Source organism: Lytechinus pictus, chromosome 3 (assembly GCF_037042905.1).
Source record: "Lytechinus pictus isolate F3 Inbred chromosome 3, Lp3.0, whole genome shotgun sequence".
NCBI lineage: Eukaryota > Metazoa > Echinodermata > Echinoidea > Temnopleuroida > Toxopneustidae > Lytechinus > Lytechinus pictus.
In genome coordinates, this window is record NC_087247.1 from 38,024,829 (window position 1) to 38,048,974 (window position 24,146).

Consider the following 24,146-nt stretch of genomic DNA (forward strand, 5'->3'; position numbering starts at 1 on the left):
AATTGGAATATTTCTGCTGAAATCAATTCAAATTTATTCAAAAAGAACTAATGGGATACTACAAAACATAATTTAAAAAACAACTTTTTAATACAGCATGATTTTTTTTAGGAATTTGTCTAATTGAGATTTTTTAATTGCATTTCCTGTTGACAGTGATGTAAAGGTACTCTCAAAACAAAGTACTCATACAATTATAAGAACTTGTTAGGCCTCAAAATAACTGATAATTACTTTCTGCATTGATTTTCCACAGCCCAAGCCAGACTCTTTTGTAGTAAGTTCTCAAAATTGTAAGCACGCACACGTATGCTCTGAATAGCAGATGTTGTGCACAGTTCAAAACTGCTGTATCACCCAAGCAAACACAACCCTACAAACAGAGTACGAGCTGGGATGAAAATCCTTGTTGCTTTCACACTGTGCGAATACCCGCAACCTTCGAAAATCCCTGCAAAAGTTCTCATAATTGTAACAGGTACCTACTACATATTTTCTTTTGGGAATATTGAGAATATTTTACTTTCACACTGGCGAAAAACACTTGGTATTTTCTGATTTAGATAAGGGCAAATTTCCCAATCCAAGAATATCAGGTGTTTGCAGTCTGAAAGCAACTTACGTGATTTCAAAAACACTTAGATTTTCATACAAAAGGATCCTAATCTATGAATTCATGATAAAAAATGCATACAGTAACAAGCATATTCCATACATTAAGATAAAATTGCTTATTTCTGCTCCATTTATCGAAATTTTATCATTTCTAATTACTCTTAATTTTGAAAGATTTCTCTTATTTATCATTGGAAAAGGAGGAATGTAAAAAAAAAATTCTTATACTCACACTAAACATGTCTATCATTATATCTATGATGCTCCCTAGTACAATGATGAAATCAAAAAAGTTCCAATAGTCCCGGAAGTAGTTCTGTAGAAAAGAAAAAGAGAAATGAAATCTTCAAATAGAAAAATCAGTAGAATAATAAATCCAAATATTTTTTTGCGTGAAAGTGCTTAGTATTTTCCACCTCCCCAACACTACAGAAAACTGGACCATGTCAAAAAAAATATTGACCTGTAGAACATTTTGATTGCTGGTCTTGAATTAAAGCATTTCCGGGGAAAGAGACAAAGAAGGGAGAGAGAGATGTGTGTTTACAAAAACACTATTATTAGTATTAGTATGAGAATACATGGAAAGAGAGAAATCAAGAAATTGAGTGAGCATAGATGTGATGCATTTTGATCAAAATTTAAAGCAGTTGTGATTCTAATCTTTTAAATCTGTTGATTAACAGATTCTGAAATGCATACCTTTGACTTCCATTTCAAATATGGAAAAAAAATAAATAGGAATTTGTGTCCGAAATTTTGCATGTAATAAAATCATAGAATTTATGCTTTAAATTGGTATAAAAAAATGCTTAGGTTTTTTTTCAGAGTGCAAAATTAATGAGCATCAGAAAAATTTCCAAACTTGGAACACATTTCAAATGTTTTTTAGACGAGCCGCTTTCGTAAAATCACTGACGAATTATGAGATCACATTTGATCAGTTTCATGCAAATAACCTTTTAGCTACCACTACTCACCATAACCTTTAATATCAAAAGAAACTAATTACCTTGGGCTTGTATGCAATGATCTTGAGTAGGAATTCTACAGTAAAAACAGCTGTAAACACAATGTTCATGTAATCCAGTACATTCCTGTAGGTGTCTGTTTGTGTGCGATACTTTACAATGAGAAAGAAAAAAAATCAAGAGCATATTCATTAGCTTGATCAAGGAAGACATTGTGTGGATCATACAAATTCTTAAACCTTCAAGCCAAAAGTGAATGAATATATACCTGTAATACATTGATTTCTAATAAATATGCCAGTTTAAGAGCATAAGTGCCTATCAAATATCAGATATTTGTTAATTAATTCATGTTTTCCAAACCCTCATTTCAAATGTATTACATTTTTGACACACTATAGAGCCATTAGAGCATAAAATAAAAACTGAAATAATTCTTCCATAAGATTTCTTCTAATTGATATTACTAAAATCTTTTTTTTTCTCACAAAGTTAATTGTTTTTCTGTTGCTATTAACATTTGTTACAGTTTTCATGAACCATAGAGACAAGGGGGAAAAATGAGACAGACATGTTTCAAGTTTATCTTTTTTTAAGGACTAAAAGTTTGCAATTCAGTTTTTGAATACCAAGATAGAAGGCCTAAAGTATAAAGAGAATCAACTGAAAAACCATTTACACAATTAGAGATAATTTCTAAAGACTTGTGAAATATATCAAACAAAAAATTCATCAATTAGGCTATCTTGGGACACTATTTGAAAATAGCGATTATTTTAAGTGAAGTAACTCTGCTATTAGCTTGTAGTAAAACCCTGGCCGGAAGGAATTTATGTGCACTATTTGGTGTCAAGTGGCAACAATTATTGCTTGTTACTAATAACAAGTTCAAATTTACTAATGAAAACTACAAAAACAATCCAAATTGATTGTCTAAGAACATTTTTTTTTAGATTTATCACTTGTTATTGATAACAGATTTCATGAAACTGGATCCAGTTTCTCAAATGCAATAAATTAATCAAATAAAGCAGAAGTTATGAAGACTTACCTTCATGGCAAGAATAATAGTATTGACCATGATGAGAACAAAAATGAAGTACTCAAATCCCCTAGATGTGACTAGCTTCCAAACTAAGTGTTGCTTTGGATTCTTTGGGATGTATTTTCGTTGAGGTTTGGCCTTCAGAGCAAACTCTAGACAATTTCTCTGTGCAAAAAAAACAAAAAGAAGATGTAGATGACCGTGCATTTATGAATTCTGATGTCATCATTGTCATCATTATTAGTAGTATAATCATTATTGTCATTATTACTATCTGCCTAAAAGCAAGCATGGGGAAACTTTACAAAGGGAGAACCTCAAGAAGAATGATCATAGGTACATGTATATTCTGTCAGTGATAGACCAGTTGATGTAATTATTCATATTGGATGACTCAGAATGGGATACAAGTAATATTCCACGGGTTGGGGGATCATCACGTAAATTGAGAAGAGTGGAATATTTCTGGTATCCCATGAAGAAAAGCCAACCAATATAATTATCATTATCTTTAATGATAGTTGTTCATTAGACCATGCAACATGGTAGTTTTGTTTTTCCCCATGGGGAATTCATCAGTTTTCAGCGCATCACGCAATACGCTCTTATGTTGCACAGACAAAGCGTGTATACAATTAATGCACAATTATTTAAATACCCAATTATTAGAAAACACATTTTAAAAATACCTGATTTTTATCTAGTTCACAATTTTTGTATTCTTGCTCTCCCTCATTCTGGAAAGTGACGATGACGAAACCAACGAAGATGTTGACCATGAAGAATGCAATGACAATGATGTATGCAAAGAAGAATACTGCTACAGGCATGCGTGAGCTGTGAATTGGACCCTTATCATCCTCAGTAGAGTCTACAGCCACATACAAAAGCCTGATGAAAGGAGAGGAGTTTTATCATGAAATATTATTAAGAGAATAGAAGTATCTTCAAATTAGCATGTAAAATCATGTATAAATCAACTAGACAGACTAAACCAATCCTTGTATACACCTAATGGAAATTACAGAATTCATTTGCAAATGTAAGAGAGAGGAAGTTGATCTGAAATACTTGTTTGGAATTCACATTTATAAACATTATTCAAGCATGGCACTTCTTTTTCTAATCAATAATTTCCCCCACTGTAATATGTTTATACATATACCATTACTACTTTCTACCTGATATCACGTTTCTAACCTTATTTTCTTCTACCTGCTTCTTTTAAATCATATTATTCCACTTCTCTTGAAAGAAAGCATTTGTGAATTTGATATTTGATCTCGGAAGCATTATCCAAGCATTAGATGAACAAAATATGAATTCATCAAAAGTAAAATTAGACAACAAATTGGTGCAACTAGATGGAATACATCAACAAGAAAAAGACATGGTAATTTTATATGTCTTATTTCATCCATTATATTTAAAATAACATATTTGTACAAATAGCCAGGAGATACTTACTTTGGCCATCCCTCGAACGTTGCAACAGTAAAGAGAGCCAACATTGCATTTCCTACATCATTAAAATGGAATTCATTCTTACTCCATACACGCTGTTCAACCGATACTTGATTCAAGTCCCCATTCTTGTATACAAAATAATGGCCTCTGCAGATAAAAAAATATCATATAAGCATTTAGTGGTTAGATCAATTAAACTTCTGAAATTATAGCATATTGTGTCCAAAGCTTCACCCCAAGTGGGATTCCTATGGATATCACTTGATAAAGTATCTAGTCATTATATAAAAGGATATTTCTGATGGGTATTTCATAAATGATGGTTGCTTGCTTACAAGCATTCATGCTTTCTTAGCAATCAGGTAAAAAATCAATACCATTCCCTACCATAAAGCTGTTCATTTGTTACAAATGACTTTACATGCAACTGGTGATCATTTCTCATGAGTAAAGTCAACACCAATGAAACTCGGTTTAATCATTCACCACAAGAAAGGATCACCAGTCGTATGTGGATTCCTTTGTAACTTCTGTACATCTTTATGAAATAATCACCAGAATGTTTAAATTTTGATATCATGAATATATTTTTGATGAATTCTATTTGTGTACTTACTGACAGTCTTCCTCATAGAGCTTAGAGGAATCATTGCAGGAGAAGAACCTTCCGTTGAATAATTGTACACCAATGCAGGCAAACATGAAGACTAGGAGCAGTGTAACAAGCATGATGTTCCCTATCGTCTTGATGGCCACAAATACACACTGAACCACGTGCTGTTAATAATGATGATGATAATACAAAGCAATGATAATACCGATGCTAAAAAATATAATAATTCTCAGGAGTCTGGATATCTACCTAAGACTATATGCTAGCTAGAGTCAGTCAGACTCTTGTCACTACTACTAGCTTCTTTCACTGACTCTGGTCAATATACTGCATTATTACCCGTATCAGACATCTGAGCTGGTAATTTACAAAACCGTATTGCCCTAGATTTTCTGAACATCGGGATGGGATAAGTATATTTTTTGTATTTTGCTATGCCCTTATTGACTTTCCATTCAGAGTATTTTCCCTGGTCTCACATCCGGGCATTTGAGGATGGATACAAAGAGATACGCTTTATAATGATCCACGCAGCAACAATATGTCATAATGAAGACAACACTGGATCCGGGAGCGCTGGATATGCGTCCCTAGGTAAAGTACGTCATAATGGTAAAGTGCAGAGCCTGGCCCCTGATATAAACATGACACAGTAGAACAATATTTTTAAAAGATATATCTACATTTTTATGACTTTTGCTCTAGATGTCTGATTTGGATGATAATAAAAATATTGACTGGCTCTTCTTTCAGGGAACATCATATATATTGCTCTTAAAAGAACCATATTGTCCTCGTCTAAACACTCGGGCCAATATGATCCTTTTGTGGGCAATATATTTGATGTTCACCTCAAGGCCAGTCAATATTATATAATTATGCATCAAATTATGTTTAGTATAGTCCCACATTGTTTGGACCAAGACTAATGATTTCAGAATTGGCCAAGAATGAGACAAGACATAAGACACATAACAACTAATAGATTGATCGAGGTAAAGAAGTGAGATTTATTCCTTGAAATTGGGCTCTTTTTCAATGTCTCGTCGATGGCTCCCACGGCCCGAAACTTGATCAAGACAATTCCCTACAAGACAGAAACTGAGAGAAAGACATTCTATTGTCCAAAAGTGAGAAACAAAAACAATCAGTGTCTCAAGACAAAGAAATGTCTCAATACATCAAATGCTTTACTTGAGACAAATAATCAGTGTTGCCCATGGTATATACATTCATCATTCCCCCATGAATATCTATTTGACACTTGAGCACTCAAAAAGTATCTAATTTCTATTTCTTTCTATGAAAAGAAAGGAAGAAAAGAAAGGAAATATAACATCAAACTCTGGCGTCTATGTTAAAACTTCTACAAATTCTTTTTTTTTTTATTGCTCAAAAGTTACAAAAAATCAATCTTATACATACACAAAATCAATTTTGGTTTGACAATTTAATTGAAAATAAATAGCTATAATATACAGTACAAATATGTCATACCTTAAGCCCCTTAGCTCTGTTTATCGCTCGAAGTGGCCTAAGTACCCTGAGAACCCTCAGAGTCTTCACTGCTGAAATTTTCTGATCTCTGAAAATAATCAAACAAGTCAACTGATGAAATACACAAAAGCAAAATGCTTAAAAGATAATCATATGAAGTATTAACGCTACAAACAGGGAAATGAATGTTTGCATTATTTTCAAATTGTATTGGAGTTTTTTAACAGTAAGAAAATCATAGTTCCATTATGATAACAGCCAATAGCAAAAAAAAGCTGCAGCATTTAATCACTTTGTTGTGTTCCCTTTATAAACATATCCTGATAAATCTTACTGCAAAATTCAGTCTTTCAGAAAAACAACTAATTTGAAAATATAGGTTAGATGACTTGAACTCTTTCTGTTACTAGAGATTTTGCTTGAACAGGTGTTTTTAATGAAATTTACAACAGGATGAAAACTACAATGAGTTATTTCAGCTGTATGAAATTAACATAAAATGAGTGTATGGGGAATGTTTTTCATGTGAAATCGACACTCCTTCCAGTAATATACCAACTTGTAAACCAATGATCAACAGTGGAGGTGCCGTGGCTGAGTGGTCCAAGACACTTGAATCGAGATCCGAGAATCAGGGGTTTGATTTCGGGCACGACACTTATGCCCTAGAGCAAGGCATTTAAACCACATTGCTGTTTAATTGTACATCAAATAAATGAAAATGCTATATGCATTATGATCAAATACCAAGTGTGGACTTGATTTTTTTTCTTTAATGATCAACAACAAAAAAAAGGATAATTTTCTGAAATAAACTTTTAATTGAAAATGACATATAAATTCCATAGGGGTCATTCACAGGTCGGGGATCATGTGTGAAGATCTGAAAAATAAGTATTATTTTTAGCCTATATCTACCATTTACAAAAACGTGTGTCCAATTTCGCACAAACTTTTAAAGTTACAGATTTTTTTTTATAAGCTTGAAGATAATTACAAATTAAATAAAGGGGTATACTTACTTGAATAGGATTGAAATGTAGGCTACAGTTACAACTAGCAGATCCAATAAATTGAAAGAATTACGACAGAAGGCACCTCGATGGAAAACAAGTCCATAGGCAACAACCTTTAGAAAATTGTATTCAAGAAAGAAAACATGGATTAGTGAAATTTTGATTATGCAAATTATCAACCCTTTTTCTTGTTAGTAATTGTACCATCATCACACCAGAATAAAATCAATTTTATTGAGATATTGTACAGGATTCACTGCAGCCAATTATCAGGATAATATATATATCGATGATGAATATATCATAAAAGCAGTAAATTCTGCAGAGAAAAGGGACACTTGGACAAAATTGGCATGGAAGTTTTAAAACAATTTCTCTACTAGAGCAAAGCATTAATCATGTAATCATTATTGATACATTCTGCAATGCACTTGTTGGTTACCATATTTGCTAAGGAGCAATATAATGTTAGGGATCAATTGATTTGTTAGTAGACCAAATCATGGCCGGTGTGTTTATCTATTCCAAGGAGACAATGCATATGAAGCTTTCCAAGCTCAGAGTGTTCATTGACAGCACTAATCAACAAGTCCAGATATATTCAGTACATCACTGATTCACAAAAGAATTTTGTGGACAAAAAACAACGTAATTTTGACATTGGAAGTGAGTTGGATTAGGGTTAAACTCATAAAATGAACACTTTAAATTATCTTTAAATTAATACTGATTTTTTTTCCCCTTTGCAAAGCAAATAAAAACTGCATTAAACCCCATACATATTTCATGTCATATGGTGCCTACCTTAAGAAGAATTTCAATTGTAAATATTGAAGTAAATCCGTAATCAAAATAGCTCAAGATCTGTGGATATAAACATAAATGAATAGTATAAAACATCAAATGCACAACATATGCCAACATTTAAGACCTGTTTCATGGCTATAAATATTTGAAGGTTAATAACCATTATTTTACCATCAACCAATAACTGAAATAAAATAAAATTATGCAATAAGCTTAATTTTACAAAGTAGCTGGGTTTTTTCTAACATGGCATAAATGAATAACTAAGTGACACTGCATCAAAATTACTATGGAGGCTTGATTACAATGAAATGAGAAAGACTTTCTTGTAAACTTGTATGTCATATTTAAATTCACAAACCATGAAATCTAAAGAAAAATAATGAATTCAAAACTGAAATTGGTGCACAATTTTGAACAAGTGTCATTTCAATTGTGATTATTCTCATAGAGTAATAGTTTAACACTTAATTGCCGAATAAATGATTATAGCGATGTTAAAATGTTAATAAGAACAGCTAGAGCACTAATTCACCCTTTTTCTTTTGGTTCAAATATTCAAAGTTCTTATCAGAGATGCCATTAGTGCATGAAACATATAACCTAAAAGGGGGAGTGAACTGTGTGGGGTCTCTCATTGACTAAGTGTTATAAATACATAGTCTTAAAATATACCTTTTCAGATATCTATAATACTACATAAAATAAATTGACCTATAATTGTATAGAGAAACAAGAATGTTTTGAGAGGAAAAGTAATTGTTTCTCTACTTGTTAACTGACATAATTATTGCGGTATAAATGTATTGAGTAGTTAATCAACATGTTATCATTCAACTGGGTCTATGTTACTAGACTAAACTAGCATTATGGGTCAGAAAACTGGCCAGGTATGAGTAGTTGAGGACTTGAGATGGCGCTATTGGTTTGTATCTGCTTGAAGTGATCTTTTGGTATTTGTTGTTTAGTTACAGGTGTATCCCGACACAAGCACCTGCTGCTTTCTGGGTTTTTTACACCTTCTTCTATGTACATAAATTACATATTGTATTTACATTAATTGCTATATTACTATATTATTGATTTGTTCATTTTATATGGAATTGGATGTAACCTGTGTTATGTCAATTGGAAGAAAATAAATGTTTACTTGAATTCAATTGAATACAGTAAACACTTCCAATCAATTGTAACATTTTGTACATGTCTCACCATAGAATTACAGATCAAATCAATCACACATATTGTTGTATCTCTTATGAAACATGGTACATACAGATCTTGTATTACACTTACCCTATTTAAATTTCCCTTCTCATCGATTGGATCCTCAGCTGCCAACATGGCACTGCTTATGAGGATTAAAACCAGTACCACATTGGTAAAATAAGGATGATTCACGAGCATAAAACAAAAACGGCGAAATCTGCAAGTAAACAAGATCAAAAAGAATACTCTATCATACCGGACGTAAGTTCTAAAAATTATATCATCCTGAATCTTTTAAAGAAATTTTACATTTGCCGATGAGGGGTTACAATAACCATTGACACTTCCATAGTGCAAAAGATGTTTCTGTCTTTCGTCACACATAATATTTTCATGTACGGAGATAAATAGGCAGTAAGAAACTCTTATTTTCAAAACCTATATTTTAGTATGAAACATTCATATCACAAGAAGTACTCCTTCTGTATGTTATCATTAAAAATTGAATTGGTTAAAACACTTTCTTTAATCCCATCCTTGACATCTCAATGAAGAGTATATGTCATAGTTCATGTTTTTGACACCTAGAAATTGGGTTTTCTATAGAAAGACATAGACATGTTGGAGCTGTCTCGACTGCTTTTTAAAGGAAAATGCAGCATTCCATACTCAACACTTTTAAAGGATTTAGTGGTACCAAACATACTTATTCTTTTTTCATATTCAACAGTTAATTTTTCATAATAAGGTTGTGTACATAAGGCAGATACGTGCACAATATAGGGGAGTCCAATTGTTTCTTACTTATTTGAACTTGAGAATACAAAAAGGGCATTTGCTTTGGGCATGGGTCTTGTTTTGGTGGGTATGTTGAGTTCTGAAAGCCTTCTTGGTCTTGCTGAAGCTGTGGTGAGAGTCTCTACTTCTTCTTCTTCTTCTTCATCATCTTCATCTAAAAATGAATAATCATGAAATAACATAAGAGTTAACATTAATCAATAAAAATAGAATCTTAGCACCAGGATCTTCCGGTATGTTCCTTCGATTTGGGAATTTCGGGGTACTAGAAACTGATAAATACCAGTAATTGATGCCTTCTCAATTAGAGAATAACATAAATAATTCAAATGGTAAAATATAATAACTAGTTAAATGGTAGCAATTTCGAAAGACGGACAGAAAAATGACTGAAAGAAATATGCTTAGGTGTGAATAATGAAAAGGTTATGTATACAGATTATATTAAAAGAGATAGATCGATGGATATACAGTTTTTTAGAGAGAGGATGAAAGGGGAAAGGAAAGACAGGGAGAGGGAGAGGGGATCAACTGTACATGAAGTAATATAGTTTAGAAAAACACAAAGTTGGATACAGATATAAAATATATTTTACCTGGTTCTTTCAGAGACTTCTTTACATCATCTTCATCAATCACCTGTGTATTTACAAAAACAAAAACAAGTAATCATGAAGTTCAAAATTCCTGTATATGATTAAAGTACTTGACAATTTGAAGGATATTATTTGTTTATCGCTTTAAAAAAATTTTGATATGAATAAATACAGTATATTGTTTTATCAGATCTTTGAATTAGCACAGAAGGTAGATGAAATAATTTCTTATTTTCATGAAAATTATTTTGCAGAAGAACATTGATTCTTTAATTTTTCTGCAAGTTCAAGTATTTTCTAAGAATACCAAGAGAATATTGTGGGGATATGCATCATAGAGTACAGATAACATGTTAGGCTTCTATTAAAAAGTAGTAACTGAACTGAATTTGTATATACTCACATGTACTTTTTCTTCACTATCTTGTGACCTGGTAAGGGAAAAATATAAAAAAATATTTTAACGTCACATATAAAACATTCAACAACAATTCCTTCATACGTAGAATAATGCCTTAAGAACAATAATTCTTGTTTTTTATGATAAAAGTGACAAGCATGACAATACTTTTCGAAGAAAATTCAATTGATTTGGTAAAAAGCTTTTGCTGATATGCTGGAAGCATTAAGTTAATCAATTTCGATTAAAAAGTATGCTTTCTATGTTATCAGATCAATTATCGGTAGATACACCTATCCAATTATGATCTATGTGCATTCTAACTGAAATTTTTGGTTGGTGGATGCCAAGAGTCACAAGTTACATACTTTACTTAAAACATAATTTGTAAATGCACAGACTCATTCCAACTATAACATTTTTATACTCAACATAGAAATTGAAATAAAAGAATCTTACTTGTTTTTGTGATTCAATGAACCATCTGCTTCTTTGCTGAAAACGGCTTTACGCTTCTCCTGTAACCTCTTGGGTCCCCGGATCACTCCCTTAGGATCAACACCTGGGGGCAGCTGCTTAGAAAGATCAAACTCATTTGCTCTTCTTATGGACTTGTTCCTCTTCTCTTCCTCTTTCTCCTTCTCCAAGGCTGTGAGGGATTCTGCATCGGCAAGATTGTCTACAGCAATAGCCAAGAACACGTTGAGAAGGATGTCTAGGTGGAGAAGTCCAAAGTCAAGGAATGCATACACAACAGGATAAAATTCATCTCACCGCTGCCACAGTATTTAGTTGTAAAAAGTATGGAGTCACTTAATTAAAAATTCAGAATGCAGATAGGGAACATTCGCTCAATCACACATCAAACAGATACCAAGAGATAATCTTATCATCATTATCGGCATCATCAATACCATCATTATCATCACCATCATCCATCATCATCACCCATCATCATCATTTATTGAAGGATACAGTTGCCACATATGTATAGGATGATAAAATAGGTACTAGCTAGGAATCCAATTGACTTGACTCCACCGTAAGCCTGAATGCCATCATACATCACTTCATTCCAGTCTTCACCAGTCAAGATCTAAAAAATTAAGAAATGGAAAAGAAGACAATATCAGCTCTGCCCTGTTAGAAAAAACAGCATTATGTATCCTTTTTGGGTGTTTTTCTGATTCAAAGTGTTTAGAGTGAAGACTGTTGCAAAGAACTAGAAACTCTAGATATATCATAGCATTGATTAATCTAACACTACATATCAAGTGAGATCAAATTTTATGGATTGTATGTTCATAATGAAATATGTTAATAAGAATACAATGGTAATGAGTATGGAATTGATTCAATTAAATCAATTCTTGGATACATTATCTCTATCATTTGTAGGTAGCTTTAAATTTCACAACTTAGCCCATGAAATGGAATCTTCTCTCCCTTAACACTGTGCTTTAATCCTTATTCATGTGTAGTTATACATAATATCATTAAAAAAATTATTCTAGTCTGGGTGATGGACAACACCTATTAATGGGGAAACATCTTCATGGTATCAAAGTCCCCATGAAAGCAGTCATTATTCAAAGCCCCTTGATTTCTTACTTGAAACACTGTGAAGAGAGACTGAAAGAAGGAATCAAAGTTGCTTCGAGGCTTTAGCTGCGTGCTGTCAAAGTTAAAATGGCCTCCAAAGACTTGCATTCCTAAGAGAGCGAAGATGAGGATGAAGAGAAATAGAAGGAGAAGCAAACTAGCGATGGAGCGCATACTGTTGAGGAGGGATGCAACCAAGTTCCTTAGCGCTGTCCAATATCTATGAGTTCAAAGAACATGATTGGAAGAAAATTGATAAAAATATGAGAACAGAGCCTAAGTTAAATATACATAGAAAAAAAATGTTGATTACCAATGATTTCTGCATTCATTACTAAGCAAATAATTGCCAGAGGTAAAGCAATGGAACAAATATTCATTTTAGTTGCTATTTGGATGTATAATGCTACTAAGGAAAGATAGTGTATACACTTATATTGCCTAGGAAGTGATAGTACACATTTTTGACTGATGTCAAAAGAAAATGAAATCATTTGTTTATTTTTTAAGCTACAGAAAGACACTAAGGCCCGCTAAAGTCACCAAAGAAGTTTGAGTTTAGCCAATGGATACAAACATATGTTTCATTAAACATATTTTTGTATTGACAAGACAGCTTCATAGTGCAACAAAATTTTGTCAAAGATTGTAGGCAAATAATCAATGGTGATAATGGTGGTGGGCAAAGTGATCAGATACATAAATGTTCCGTCATTGCAAGTGATGATTGACAGGGAAACTAAATGCTATCATGTGACTGAATTTCGACCAATCCTACAGCAAGATTACACACTAAACAACAAATATTTTTATGTTATCATCATCACCATAATTTTATCATCAATTTATATTTTGTTAGACTGATTATCAGTACTTATACTAACCTTGTTGCTTTAAAGACCCTGAGTAGTCTGACACAGCGCAAGACGCTGATACCAATGGGAGGGATGATATGGGCATAGATTAAGACCACTTCTATGATACTGCTACACACCACAAAACAATCAAACCGGTTGAAGAGTGATACAAAGTAGCCCTGTAGACCCAGGCTGTACATCTTGATTATCATCTCCACCGTAAATATCACAACAAAACACAAATTTCCAAAGTCTGCATAGAAAAACAATAAAACAAATATCCTACTGATAATACAAATATCACACAGTATGTCCTACTCTCAAAGGTGGGAACTTTATTAAAAGCTACATTAATAATATATAAACAATGATTATGCATGACTATTTTCTTGTTTTTTCCTTATATCCATCTAATTAATGTTATCATCCATTTTATGGATTGTACAGGGTGCGATGAACTTACATATTTTGTCAAAAACAATTGTGAAATTTTGACTCCTTTGACTTTTATATTTAACCAATCCCTGAAAACTGGCTTGCTTTCTAAAAATATGTAAGTAGCTAAGGTTGTTCCAATATTAAAAAGGGTGATAGACGGATTGTCAGCAATTATCGACCAACATCTCTCCTTACTTCCCTGTCAAAAATTCTTAAAAGGTTGTCTGATTGTCATATTTTATGCGATTCCCAATTTGGATTTAGAAAAAAACATTCTACCGTACATGCTTTACTTTCTTTTACTGATCAGGTGGAAAATAATATAGATAATTCCTTGCACACTGTTGGTATATTCCTGGACCTTTCAAATGCCTTTGACATGATAAATAAAAAATTCTGCATTATAAGTTATCCCATTATGGTGTGCATGTAAGGGCCTTGGAATGGTTCACAAGTTACTTAACTAATAGAAAACAGTTTGTTTTGATAGTTCACTCATGAGACATGAAAACTATTTCTTGCAGCGTACCACAAGGGTCACTTTTGGGCCCACTGCTTTTTATTTTGCATATTAATGATTTCAATAATTCACCTAATTACCTGTCATTTATTTTATTTGCAGATGACTCTAATCTTTTTTTGTCACACCGTAACCCAAATTCACTCCTTACCATTTTGAATAGAGAATTGCAATTGGTTCAGACTCGGATTCAAGCGAACAAGCTATCACTCAATGTAAATAAAACAAATTTTATGCTCTTCAGTAACTCTTTGAAATCTCTGCCTGGCCAAGTAGTTATAAACAACGTCAATTTGCAACAAATTGATTCTACCAAATTTCTAAGACTCTACATTGATCATGAATTATCTTGGAAATGTCAAATTCATTAAATATGTAAAGAATATCCTCTCGAAACACTGGCATTCTAAATAAACTAAAATATTCTTTTTCCTGATTACATTTTGAAAAATTTATATTTCACACTTGTTGCATCACATATGAATTATGGAATACTGTCCTGGGGAAACTTTAATCGACAAAATATTCACAATACAAAAACAAGCAATTAGGGTGATCAATCAAGTTGGGTATCATTCCCACACAAATCCTTTATTTTTCAAAAATAAATTACTTAAAATGTCTTATTTATATTCATTTCATGTTGGAATATTTATGTTTCAGCTTTCAAAAGATGAATTGCCTGATATATTCACGCCTATGTTTCAAAGGAATAATGTAGTCCACACGTATTCCACCCAGCAACGTGACTCTTATCACCTTCCACGTACTCGTACTCTCCTCGGTCAGAGAATGATAGCTTTTTAAGGACCCAGGTTTTGGCCCGGGGGGGCCACTTACATTGACGAGTGGATACCATGCGCGACCAAAAAAACACGTAAAAAGGATGTCTTTTTCAAGATAGGGCACGTTACGTACGTAACGTGATAAGGGTGTCAAAAGCACAAAAATATTGAAAAAAGGGTATCTATTTCGCTCGGAAAAATAGTGTTTAGGGTCAAATATGCGGGGATGATAAAACAAAATCAAAATGTTTTATAAAGGATGTCTTTTTTGCCCCAACACTACGTGTTTAGAGTCCGATTTGCGCGAGGTGTGGAAGGTGGGGCCGTACTAAACCAAAATAATGGTGTCTATAGGTAAAACCGACGACCGACAGACGCGTGACATAACAATAAAATATCTCTGTACTTGTTTCTGGGTTCATTTCAGGGAATACTTGCTAAGAGTATCGTTTTGTTTCCAATACTTGTTAAGGGGTGCATATTTTCAGAATATGGAAAATACATCGCTGTACTTGTTAAGGGGCTCAGTTCTGGGAATACTTGCCAATAGTATTTGTTTCCAATACTTGTTAAGGGTAGGGTTTCACATGCCAATACTTGTTAAGGGGTGCATTTTCAGAATATGGAAAATACGTGTTTAGGGTTCTTTTCAAGACCCCGTGGTCGCGCATGGTATCCACTCATCAATGGAAGTGCCCCCCCCCCCCCCCCCCCCCCCCCGGGTTTTGGAACAGTATTCCCAATGAAGTGGTAAATAGTGCCTCTCTAAATATTTTCAAACGTAAATTGAAATTGACGCTGATTAATTCTTATAATTCTCCTGTATAGGTTATATTGTAACTTTTACAAATATTGTTAATGTGCACTGGCTGATTAATAGTTGCAAATAGTGGCAAATTGAGACTTCATATTTTTGGAGATCCTGCAGACCTAACAAGCTTTGCTTTTTATGCAGGATCCCTCATATTTCACCATATTTTAAATTATCTTTGATTTCAAATTGCTGTATTATTGGATTTAGATGAATGCTGCCACATCTTGTTTTTTTATACAATGTTATTTCTTCAGATGTTAAATTGTTTTTGTATTATGTTCATAATTATGTGAAATATGTCAAATAGTCAATATCAATATCATTTTAAATAACTGAAAATGATCACATTTACTAATTAATTAATTGGCAATTAATCAAATATCAGTTCACTGCAACATGTTTCAATAATATTTGCTCTTTTCCTCTGTGGCAAATACTTTCTATTCATACATCCAAAAGTCTTTAGGGTGAGAAACCAGATATTTCATGCCAAGAAATATCATGGTTCAATTCATCAGTGTCCAGTTTATATAAGTAGCTGGGACATGAGAAATATATCTTAAATAGATAGAACTTAAAGTGTTCCTTTTTATCTTTCAGACTTTTGCATTGAAAATAAAAATACTCTCAGAGTGTGGTCAAAGTTATATTATGTTAATGACTATGGAAAGCTTGATTTGACTGGCTGCTGAGCACTGGCTGTTACTATGGTACTAACCATATACAAAAGTTATCATAATCAAATTTATCATGCAGGGTATGATTGAGTTGCTCACTGATACAATGCCTGCCACGAGAGCAGAATGTTTTGGGTTTGATCCTAGTCTGCAGGCACAGACCCTTGGTCCTCACAATACATAGTTCATGATGCAGAGTCTGAAGTAGTGAGACTAGATTCAATATGTAGGGGAAGGCAGGGTAAGTTGTGACACTTTTTGCATTTTGCATGATAGAATTGATATGACTAATAATATTTTAGAAATAAGTACCTTGCCTTTAAATGTGATTCTTGGGAATCTTTTTCACCTATTTACAACTTTCTACCCCCACACTGAAAGTCGTTGTGACCTTTAAAAAAAAAAACGATGTCAAGTGGCACAACTTGCCCCATCTGTGGGGTAAGTTGTGCCACCTTCGAGGGTAAGTTGAGCCACAAAAACTATGTACAAAATGTATGCGGGAAGGACCAGCATGTCAATTTTTTTATTTAAAGTCGTTTCACTTGCTAATTCTCTAAAAATAATAACATTCTCCAAAAGTAAAAGAACTGCCATGTGAACTTGCTCTTTTCTGCCTGCATATCGATGGCTTTTTAAGGTTTAATTGTGTTTTTATTTACATTACCATAATAATTACCATGGCTCAACTTGCCCCATGTTTGCTGGCTTAACTTACCCCAGTCCGAACTTAATGCAATAATTTCGCATCCACACATTTCTTATGTATCCATCATGTAAGAGACTGTGACAAGAATGTAGATCCATACCTGGACTAACAATGTTGTTCTTATGTTTTATTATTTGTAAAGAAGTGTGTGTGTAAAAAGCACTTATCTATTTCACACCTTTTTTTACTTTTTTGGCTGAAATTTGTATTTTTCCCTCTAAAAAAGTACTTTTTGTTTCAAAGTTGAAAACAATGTGGTGGGTTTAAGGGTTATGTAATGGGTCATCAATACATGACACCACCATAATGTCTGACTCATTCATTATTGGCCTGGGGACGGTGGCTCAACTTGCCCCTATGCTCAACTTACCCCGCCTTCCCCTACTGTGACTGGCTGACACAGACATAGGGTTTGGCATCTAGTCTTCATTCTGGACATGGTATAATTGGTTAAAGTGACAAATATGAGTCTGTGCTTGCAGACTAGTTTGATCCCTTGCTGTGTGTCATACTGAATATTTTGAAAATGTGTTCTTCTCCCTCTTATTAAGCACTCTTTATTAAAATAAAGAAAAGATTATTATATATTTTGCAAGACCCACTTGAAAGATCTAATAGCTGAAAGTGCTACCCATAGCTGAAGGTGCTATCCTGGGTGAATAGGATTTACTAATATCTAACAAGTAAATCTTCCAAGACTACAAACAACTCAAGGTCAATTTTCACTTTCTTTTCTAGGTAGCAATTTCTGGAATAAAGTACCAGTTGAAATAAAATTGAAGAAATAAAGAAAAAGTTTTAGGAATTCTCTAAAAAGTTATTTGTATACATAATCCGCCAACATGTAAGTCTACAGTAGATAATACAATTAAGATACTTAAAAAAATGTTGATGATAACCCTTTACAAGGAATATATTACAATTTAATTTTTTTTCCTTCTTAAATGTGCATTTCATAATATTTGTGGGGCAAGGCTCGATTAGCACTTGTTCTATTTTCTGGTCCCATATACCATGGTATTTTATACATGTGTAACTGTTATGCAATTTGTTTCATAGACTGTAAACATGTGAATATTGTTGGTAAATAAATAAATCAAAACATTATCTTTATACATACCTTGGAAATCTCGGAGCCACGAAGGCTGGTTATAGTGCTCCGAGGCTAGGATCACTGTATTGAAGAAGACCATGATGATGACGATCCAATAGAATGCTTGCGATTTTACTGCCTGCCGACATAACCTACGACACCTTCTATTCCATCGTCTAAGTTGACGCCTTGTATTGCAAAAAAAAAATTGTTTGTTTACAAAGTAAGAAATTCAAATCCATATTTATGCTATTATGTGTTGTGAGAAAATCTTAAAATTTGAAGGTAAAATGGGGAGAGAAACACAAAACAAAACATGAAAAAATTTCAATTTTTTTTTTGAGAAGCGGTTTGAGTAAAAATACTTTTGTTTGAATGAATGGGAAATGTACATTAATTTCATGTACGCTGCCTAATCATCTATCAAACTTGTGAACCACAAACATATCTACCTCTCTTTTTCTCTCTCTTTGCCCCTCTCTTTTTCTCTCCCCCACTCTCCCTCCATTATATCTTTCTTTCCATACCTTTCCTACTCTCCTACCCCCCACTCTCTCTCTCTCTCCCTATCTATTGCTTTACTGATTACTTTAAAAGAATGTCTACCTTTCTTTCTGCATCCATTGTTGCTGAGGTATTTCACTGCTTCCCATTTCTTCTGATTTATCATCTGAATCTGATTCGCTAATGGGTTTTGGAACTGCATGTCAAAATATATTATATAAACGATCACCAACAAGAAAACCAATGTAATGTATTTTGACATACAAGGAACAAAGGATCAATGTGCTTCTTCACTGGAGTTAACACATCTAATCCATTATGAAAATATCCATATATATTATCGTCAGTCTTTATGAAACTGTTGATATCCAAGTATTTGACAAAATATCTAGGTTAAAATAAGATGAAACAATAAAGTTATTGACCGGTTTAATGGTTTTTCCAAATAAAGTACCTGTACATAAAATTATTCTGTCTTCAATCTCTACCTCTTTCTCTGTTTTAGAATGGATATGCCAGCAAACCAATTTCCATGAAATGGATGATAATGTATGATTCATATAAGGATAATATGATAATGATAATGATGATGATGATGATGGTGATAATGACAGTGATATTGATGATGATGATGATTATTATTATTATTATTATTATTATTATGTTGATGGTGGTGGTGGTGATGAGATGATGATGATGATAATGGAAATGATTTGAAAATTGATGTAAAGAGATGTAATGGAAAATCTGAAGCAACATTAGAGAATTGCTCTTATTTATTTTTAGATTAAAAATACTAAGGTGAAATTAATATCACAATTTTTAGATAATACAATAAAACTTTCTTCAAATATTCTTTTTTTTAAATACAAATTCAAAAAATTTGCAAATACTTCACGAGGATGTGACCATAGTTTAAAGGAAAATGTAATTTCATTCTAAACAATAAAAAACAGAAATATAGAATTATTTTATTATAATGAAGAAAAAATTTCAATGCCAAACAACATTTATTTGTTTTCAAACAATGTGTAGCTTTACATAATTCCAATTTCAATCACACATTTCAGCATATATTCATCAACTGCACAATGACACAACAGAAAGCATTTTGCAAACAAAACATAACAAACAGCAAATTGACGCAGAATACCAGTGTCTGCAAACTTGATGAACCCAGCCTGTAAATAGAATGAATAGCTGATAACATCTCTTAACATATACAGACAAATAGCTGCAATCTCACATATTGGCAAGGACAAAGAAAGCACAATCAAAATATTGCTATTAGCTGTTTGGCCACACAAACAAAAAAACACATCATAACAAACATTTTCATTACACGAACTGACAAAAAAATGCATGAGAGAAATAACACATCACAGTTGCATAAAACACATTAAGACATATTAAACCCGGATATCATAATATCATAAAAGCAATGGCATTGAAGCAGTTTCCTGAAGAAAAAACAAAATTACATAAGGTTACATCATGATACACTTTCAATTTAATTTTTATTTGATAAGGGCTGAACGCAGTGCTTAGTCACTGCCCCCCCCCCCCCTTTTATCAATATATTTTGCCCAGTCAGGTTTAAATGGATATATTAGTAAAACCATGCTTGTTCACAAAATAAGGAAATATCTATGTTCTGGTTCCTTGGTCTCATGGAATGTGAAGCCTGAACATGTTTTATCTTTGATTTTTATGATTTTTTTTTATTTTTTATGAGTACACCATGGCTCGATCTAATAGACAGCCACTGTTGATAACTCTTTGCTTGGCCATGATGCCCCCCTCCCCTGAAAAAATGAATTTTTATAACCATAAGTTTACCTGCCCTTTCTCTTTTGGCAATATTACCCTTTTTCTTTCAATGCTTAAGAATTGGTGAATTTTGATATTTTTAATTTGTGATATGAACTAATGTCAAAAGTGCCAATGTAAAAAATTCATACCAGATAAATGAGACTCAAATCTTTACATTGACGTGTCATTTATCAACAGGCCTAATGCTTGAGATGAATTCATGATAAATCAATGATAACCTTGGATGTTTTTTGGTAGCTTGGACCATGTAATACTGCAAAACATGGCATTTGGTATTTTATTCAAATTACAAAAATACAAAGTACACTATAAAAATTACTCAAAGGAATGACTATTCAAAATGTCATCAAAATATCATCCAGAAAACTAACATATTTGAAATTTTGCATTTAGAGTTTGAATCATAAAGCAATAATTAATTTGTAGTGTGAATGGGTTTAGCTCCTAATAGGTTTTTCTATCTACACGCAGGCCTGGGAACTAGAGATGTCATCACACCAATTAACCTTTCCAACTGGAGTGCAACATCATTCTAGAGGTAGAAAATTGGCTCAAATTCTTTGTGACAGATAGCCTAAGCTGCCTCGTATCATGGGTGATGTATGAATGGATGACTTCATTTAATGTGGTCCTACTCTTGATTAGCTTGAGCATCATTCCTTCAGAGCAAAAAGGGTGTTGACTCATTTTGTTACTTCAAAGATGCACTTTAAGCACTTTCTGGCTCTCAACCCATGACCAAATCCCTTATCAAGATTCTAAAGAGCTGTGAAACAACGGACCTGAAGTGCCACTCTGAGATTGATGCAGGTATAGGTTCTACAACTCCTGCATTTCTGTTACGTCAAATATTCATTTAAACCATTTTCTGGCACTCCACTCATGACCAAATCCCTTATCAAGATTATATAAGAGCTGTGAAACAAGGGACTTGCCCACCAAGCCTGATTGATGTAGTCATATATATTCTGCTAAGGGTGAGGATTGGAGGTCATGAGCAAAGAATATATCCTGGACTGTTATCATTGGGCAATGGCATGGATCTATTCTAGGATGTAATTTAAATGTCAAGATTTACATGTCTGCACATAAGATGGTGAGGGAAGAGAACTAGGTGGTAAAAACTACAATCCAATGAAAACCCTTTGAAATCACTTCATTTATTTTCATAGGTGATTATACAAATCAGATCTTCACGACCTTCACAATGCTTTCTGCAAACAGCATTATAATTAAAGGTCGTATTAGTATTAAATGCTGGGTTTAACATCGTCTTTTTCTCTAAATTAATCAAAACTTCCAATCATTTCTATGAATTTTTAAGAAGAAAATCCATTATATTACAGAAAATCAACTGGCAAAAATATTTTTTTAAAGAAGCACCAATTAATGAAATTCAAGCTGAAAAGCACACAAAAGCACATATAACACAGCTGATGCTCTCTTAAAAATGGCACTATAAAAGGGAGCGTTTCATGAAGCTGTTTGTAAATCACACAAAACCTTATACACGACTGGTGACATATTCTTGGGTGCAAATTAGCAAAGTAAATTTTCAATCATTTGGATTCCCAACTGAGCTTTAATCTAAATCACATCTCTATAATACTAAATAGGTTCATTATTGCGGAATGAAATAATCGATAGAGGGTATTCATTTGTCGCGCAATCTACTATGGTCAACAAGGAAATTCGTGATCACTCTCGCAAAAAGTGTTCACTAGCTTTCTAGGAAATTCGTGATCACTCTCGCAAAAAGTGTTCACTAGCTTACAAGTTCACAAGCTTTCGAGTGCCGCTGCAACTCTTTATCAAGTGACAAAAATAGTAGATTGCGAGACAAATGAATACCCTCTAGCGATTATCACATCTCTATAGTTTTAAGCGCTGGTTTTAAACAGTCATCTAATGTCAAAATTTAATTAAGTGAACAGGAATAACTCCGTGGCCACTAAATTAAAAAGGAAAAATTTGGTAATCTTCTTTAGTAGAAGTAGTGCATGGTCACCAATTATGTGTAAAGTCATGAGTAATTTCTGAACAAATTTAAAAAAACAGCCCCAGGATAGCACATAGTAAGCTGCTTGAAAGATATTTACATAACGGTACTCTCTTACTCCAGTCGTCACATCACAAAGGAAGCATGCACGACTGAATCATATAGCAGCCATTCCTTATCATTGATGCATTGTTGATTTCAGATCACATTCATGTAATAAAGTGATGGCAAAAAAATATACCTCATCCTTAATTTTGAGTATAATGTAAATTAGATTAAAATGTTGTCAGGAATGCTTCAGCATAGCATTAGCATATTTATAAGTTATGTTGAGTAGTGGTAGCGATAGGTTAATTTCATGACAGTGATAGAAAGGTGTCTGATATTGTGTTAACTCCATACAACATCCATGTGAGACAAATTCTGTCCTTATAATACATCATGCTGCACATAAATATAAAATGCATTTCATAGCGGTCATAGAAATCCCTGATTAAATGTTGTAGCTATCCTCACAACTATTGTTTGTACAGTTTGCAAAATCATTCATTGCAAGAGATATAATTTCACTACCACGCATAGAATAACAACATGCATATTATTATGATAGTTTTAAGATGTTAACATGCATGCAATTCTAGAGTTACAATACCTTTGGTGTTTAAGGTACCAAGTCTCTTCCAGAGAACTGTGTGTCAAAGGTTAAAGGTCATCAGGGTGGAGGTTCAATGCAGCAAGGGTATAAGTGGGATAAGTATAGGGATTATTGGGTTAATGCATGATATTGTTCAAAACGCAATCCAGTGTTATCATTAGTAAATATAAATCAAAAATGCATATATCATTGAAAATTATCTTTTCTCTTACTGAAATGAGATTTAGCACAACAGAATTAGTCATTCTCTTGAATGTGTATATGAATTTGTTATTGTTTTAAAGATCACAAATATTCATACAAGACTGTGAAAAATATAGGGTGTTAATACTCTATGGTTAGTTATGATGTAACAGTATTCACCCAATTGTTTCCTTTTGCTTTTACTCTTTTTGGAAAACAGCTTGTCTGTGGGGGAAAAGATTGTATCGAAAAAAGACTAGATTTATACCATCTTGTATTTTAGATTTTATATTATAATAAGTTTATCATTATTTACAGTATATAGGAGAATGTTATTAGTGAATTCCATTATACCTAATGCCTTATCAATAGTGCATGCTAGGAATTCTGTAATACTTAAAATACTATTTAAAAAAATCAGCACACAGGTTCATTCATTAAAG

The 24,146-nt window shown here is 33.0% G+C and overlaps 1 protein-coding gene across 1 annotated transcript in view; it reads right to left on the bottom strand.

Moving 5' to 3' along the window:
• Positions 1-24,146, bottom strand: part of LOC129255644 (voltage-dependent L-type calcium channel subunit alpha-1D-like) — a 79,698-nt gene that overhangs the window by 30,139 nt on the left and 25,413 nt on the right. Inside the window, exons 8-27 of the mRNA XM_064096972.1 lie at positions 23,518-23,553; positions 19,136-19,229; positions 18,557-18,717; positions 13,521-13,746; positions 12,646-12,856; positions 12,010-12,130; positions 11,494-11,749; positions 11,038-11,065; positions 10,635-10,677; positions 10,045-10,192; positions 9,328-9,457; positions 8,029-8,088; positions 7,231-7,337; positions 6,209-6,296; positions 4,715-4,875; positions 4,099-4,245; positions 3,321-3,522; positions 2,638-2,796; positions 1,628-1,738; positions 848-931 (exon numbers count right to left, since the gene is read on the bottom strand). Coding sequence (XP_063953042.1) covers positions 848-931; positions 1,628-1,738; positions 2,638-2,796; positions 3,321-3,522; positions 4,099-4,245; positions 4,715-4,875; positions 6,209-6,296; positions 7,231-7,337; positions 8,029-8,088; positions 9,328-9,457; positions 10,045-10,192; positions 10,635-10,677; positions 11,038-11,065; positions 11,494-11,749; positions 12,010-12,130; positions 12,646-12,856; positions 13,521-13,746; positions 18,557-18,717; positions 19,136-19,229; positions 23,518-23,553 — 2,573 coding nt within the window. The remainder of the gene's footprint in view (positions 1-847; positions 932-1,627; positions 1,739-2,637; positions 2,797-3,320; positions 3,523-4,098; positions 4,246-4,714; positions 4,876-6,208; positions 6,297-7,230; positions 7,338-8,028; positions 8,089-9,327; positions 9,458-10,044; positions 10,193-10,634; positions 10,678-11,037; positions 11,066-11,493; positions 11,750-12,009; positions 12,131-12,645; positions 12,857-13,520; positions 13,747-18,556; positions 18,718-19,135; positions 19,230-23,517; positions 23,554-24,146) is intronic.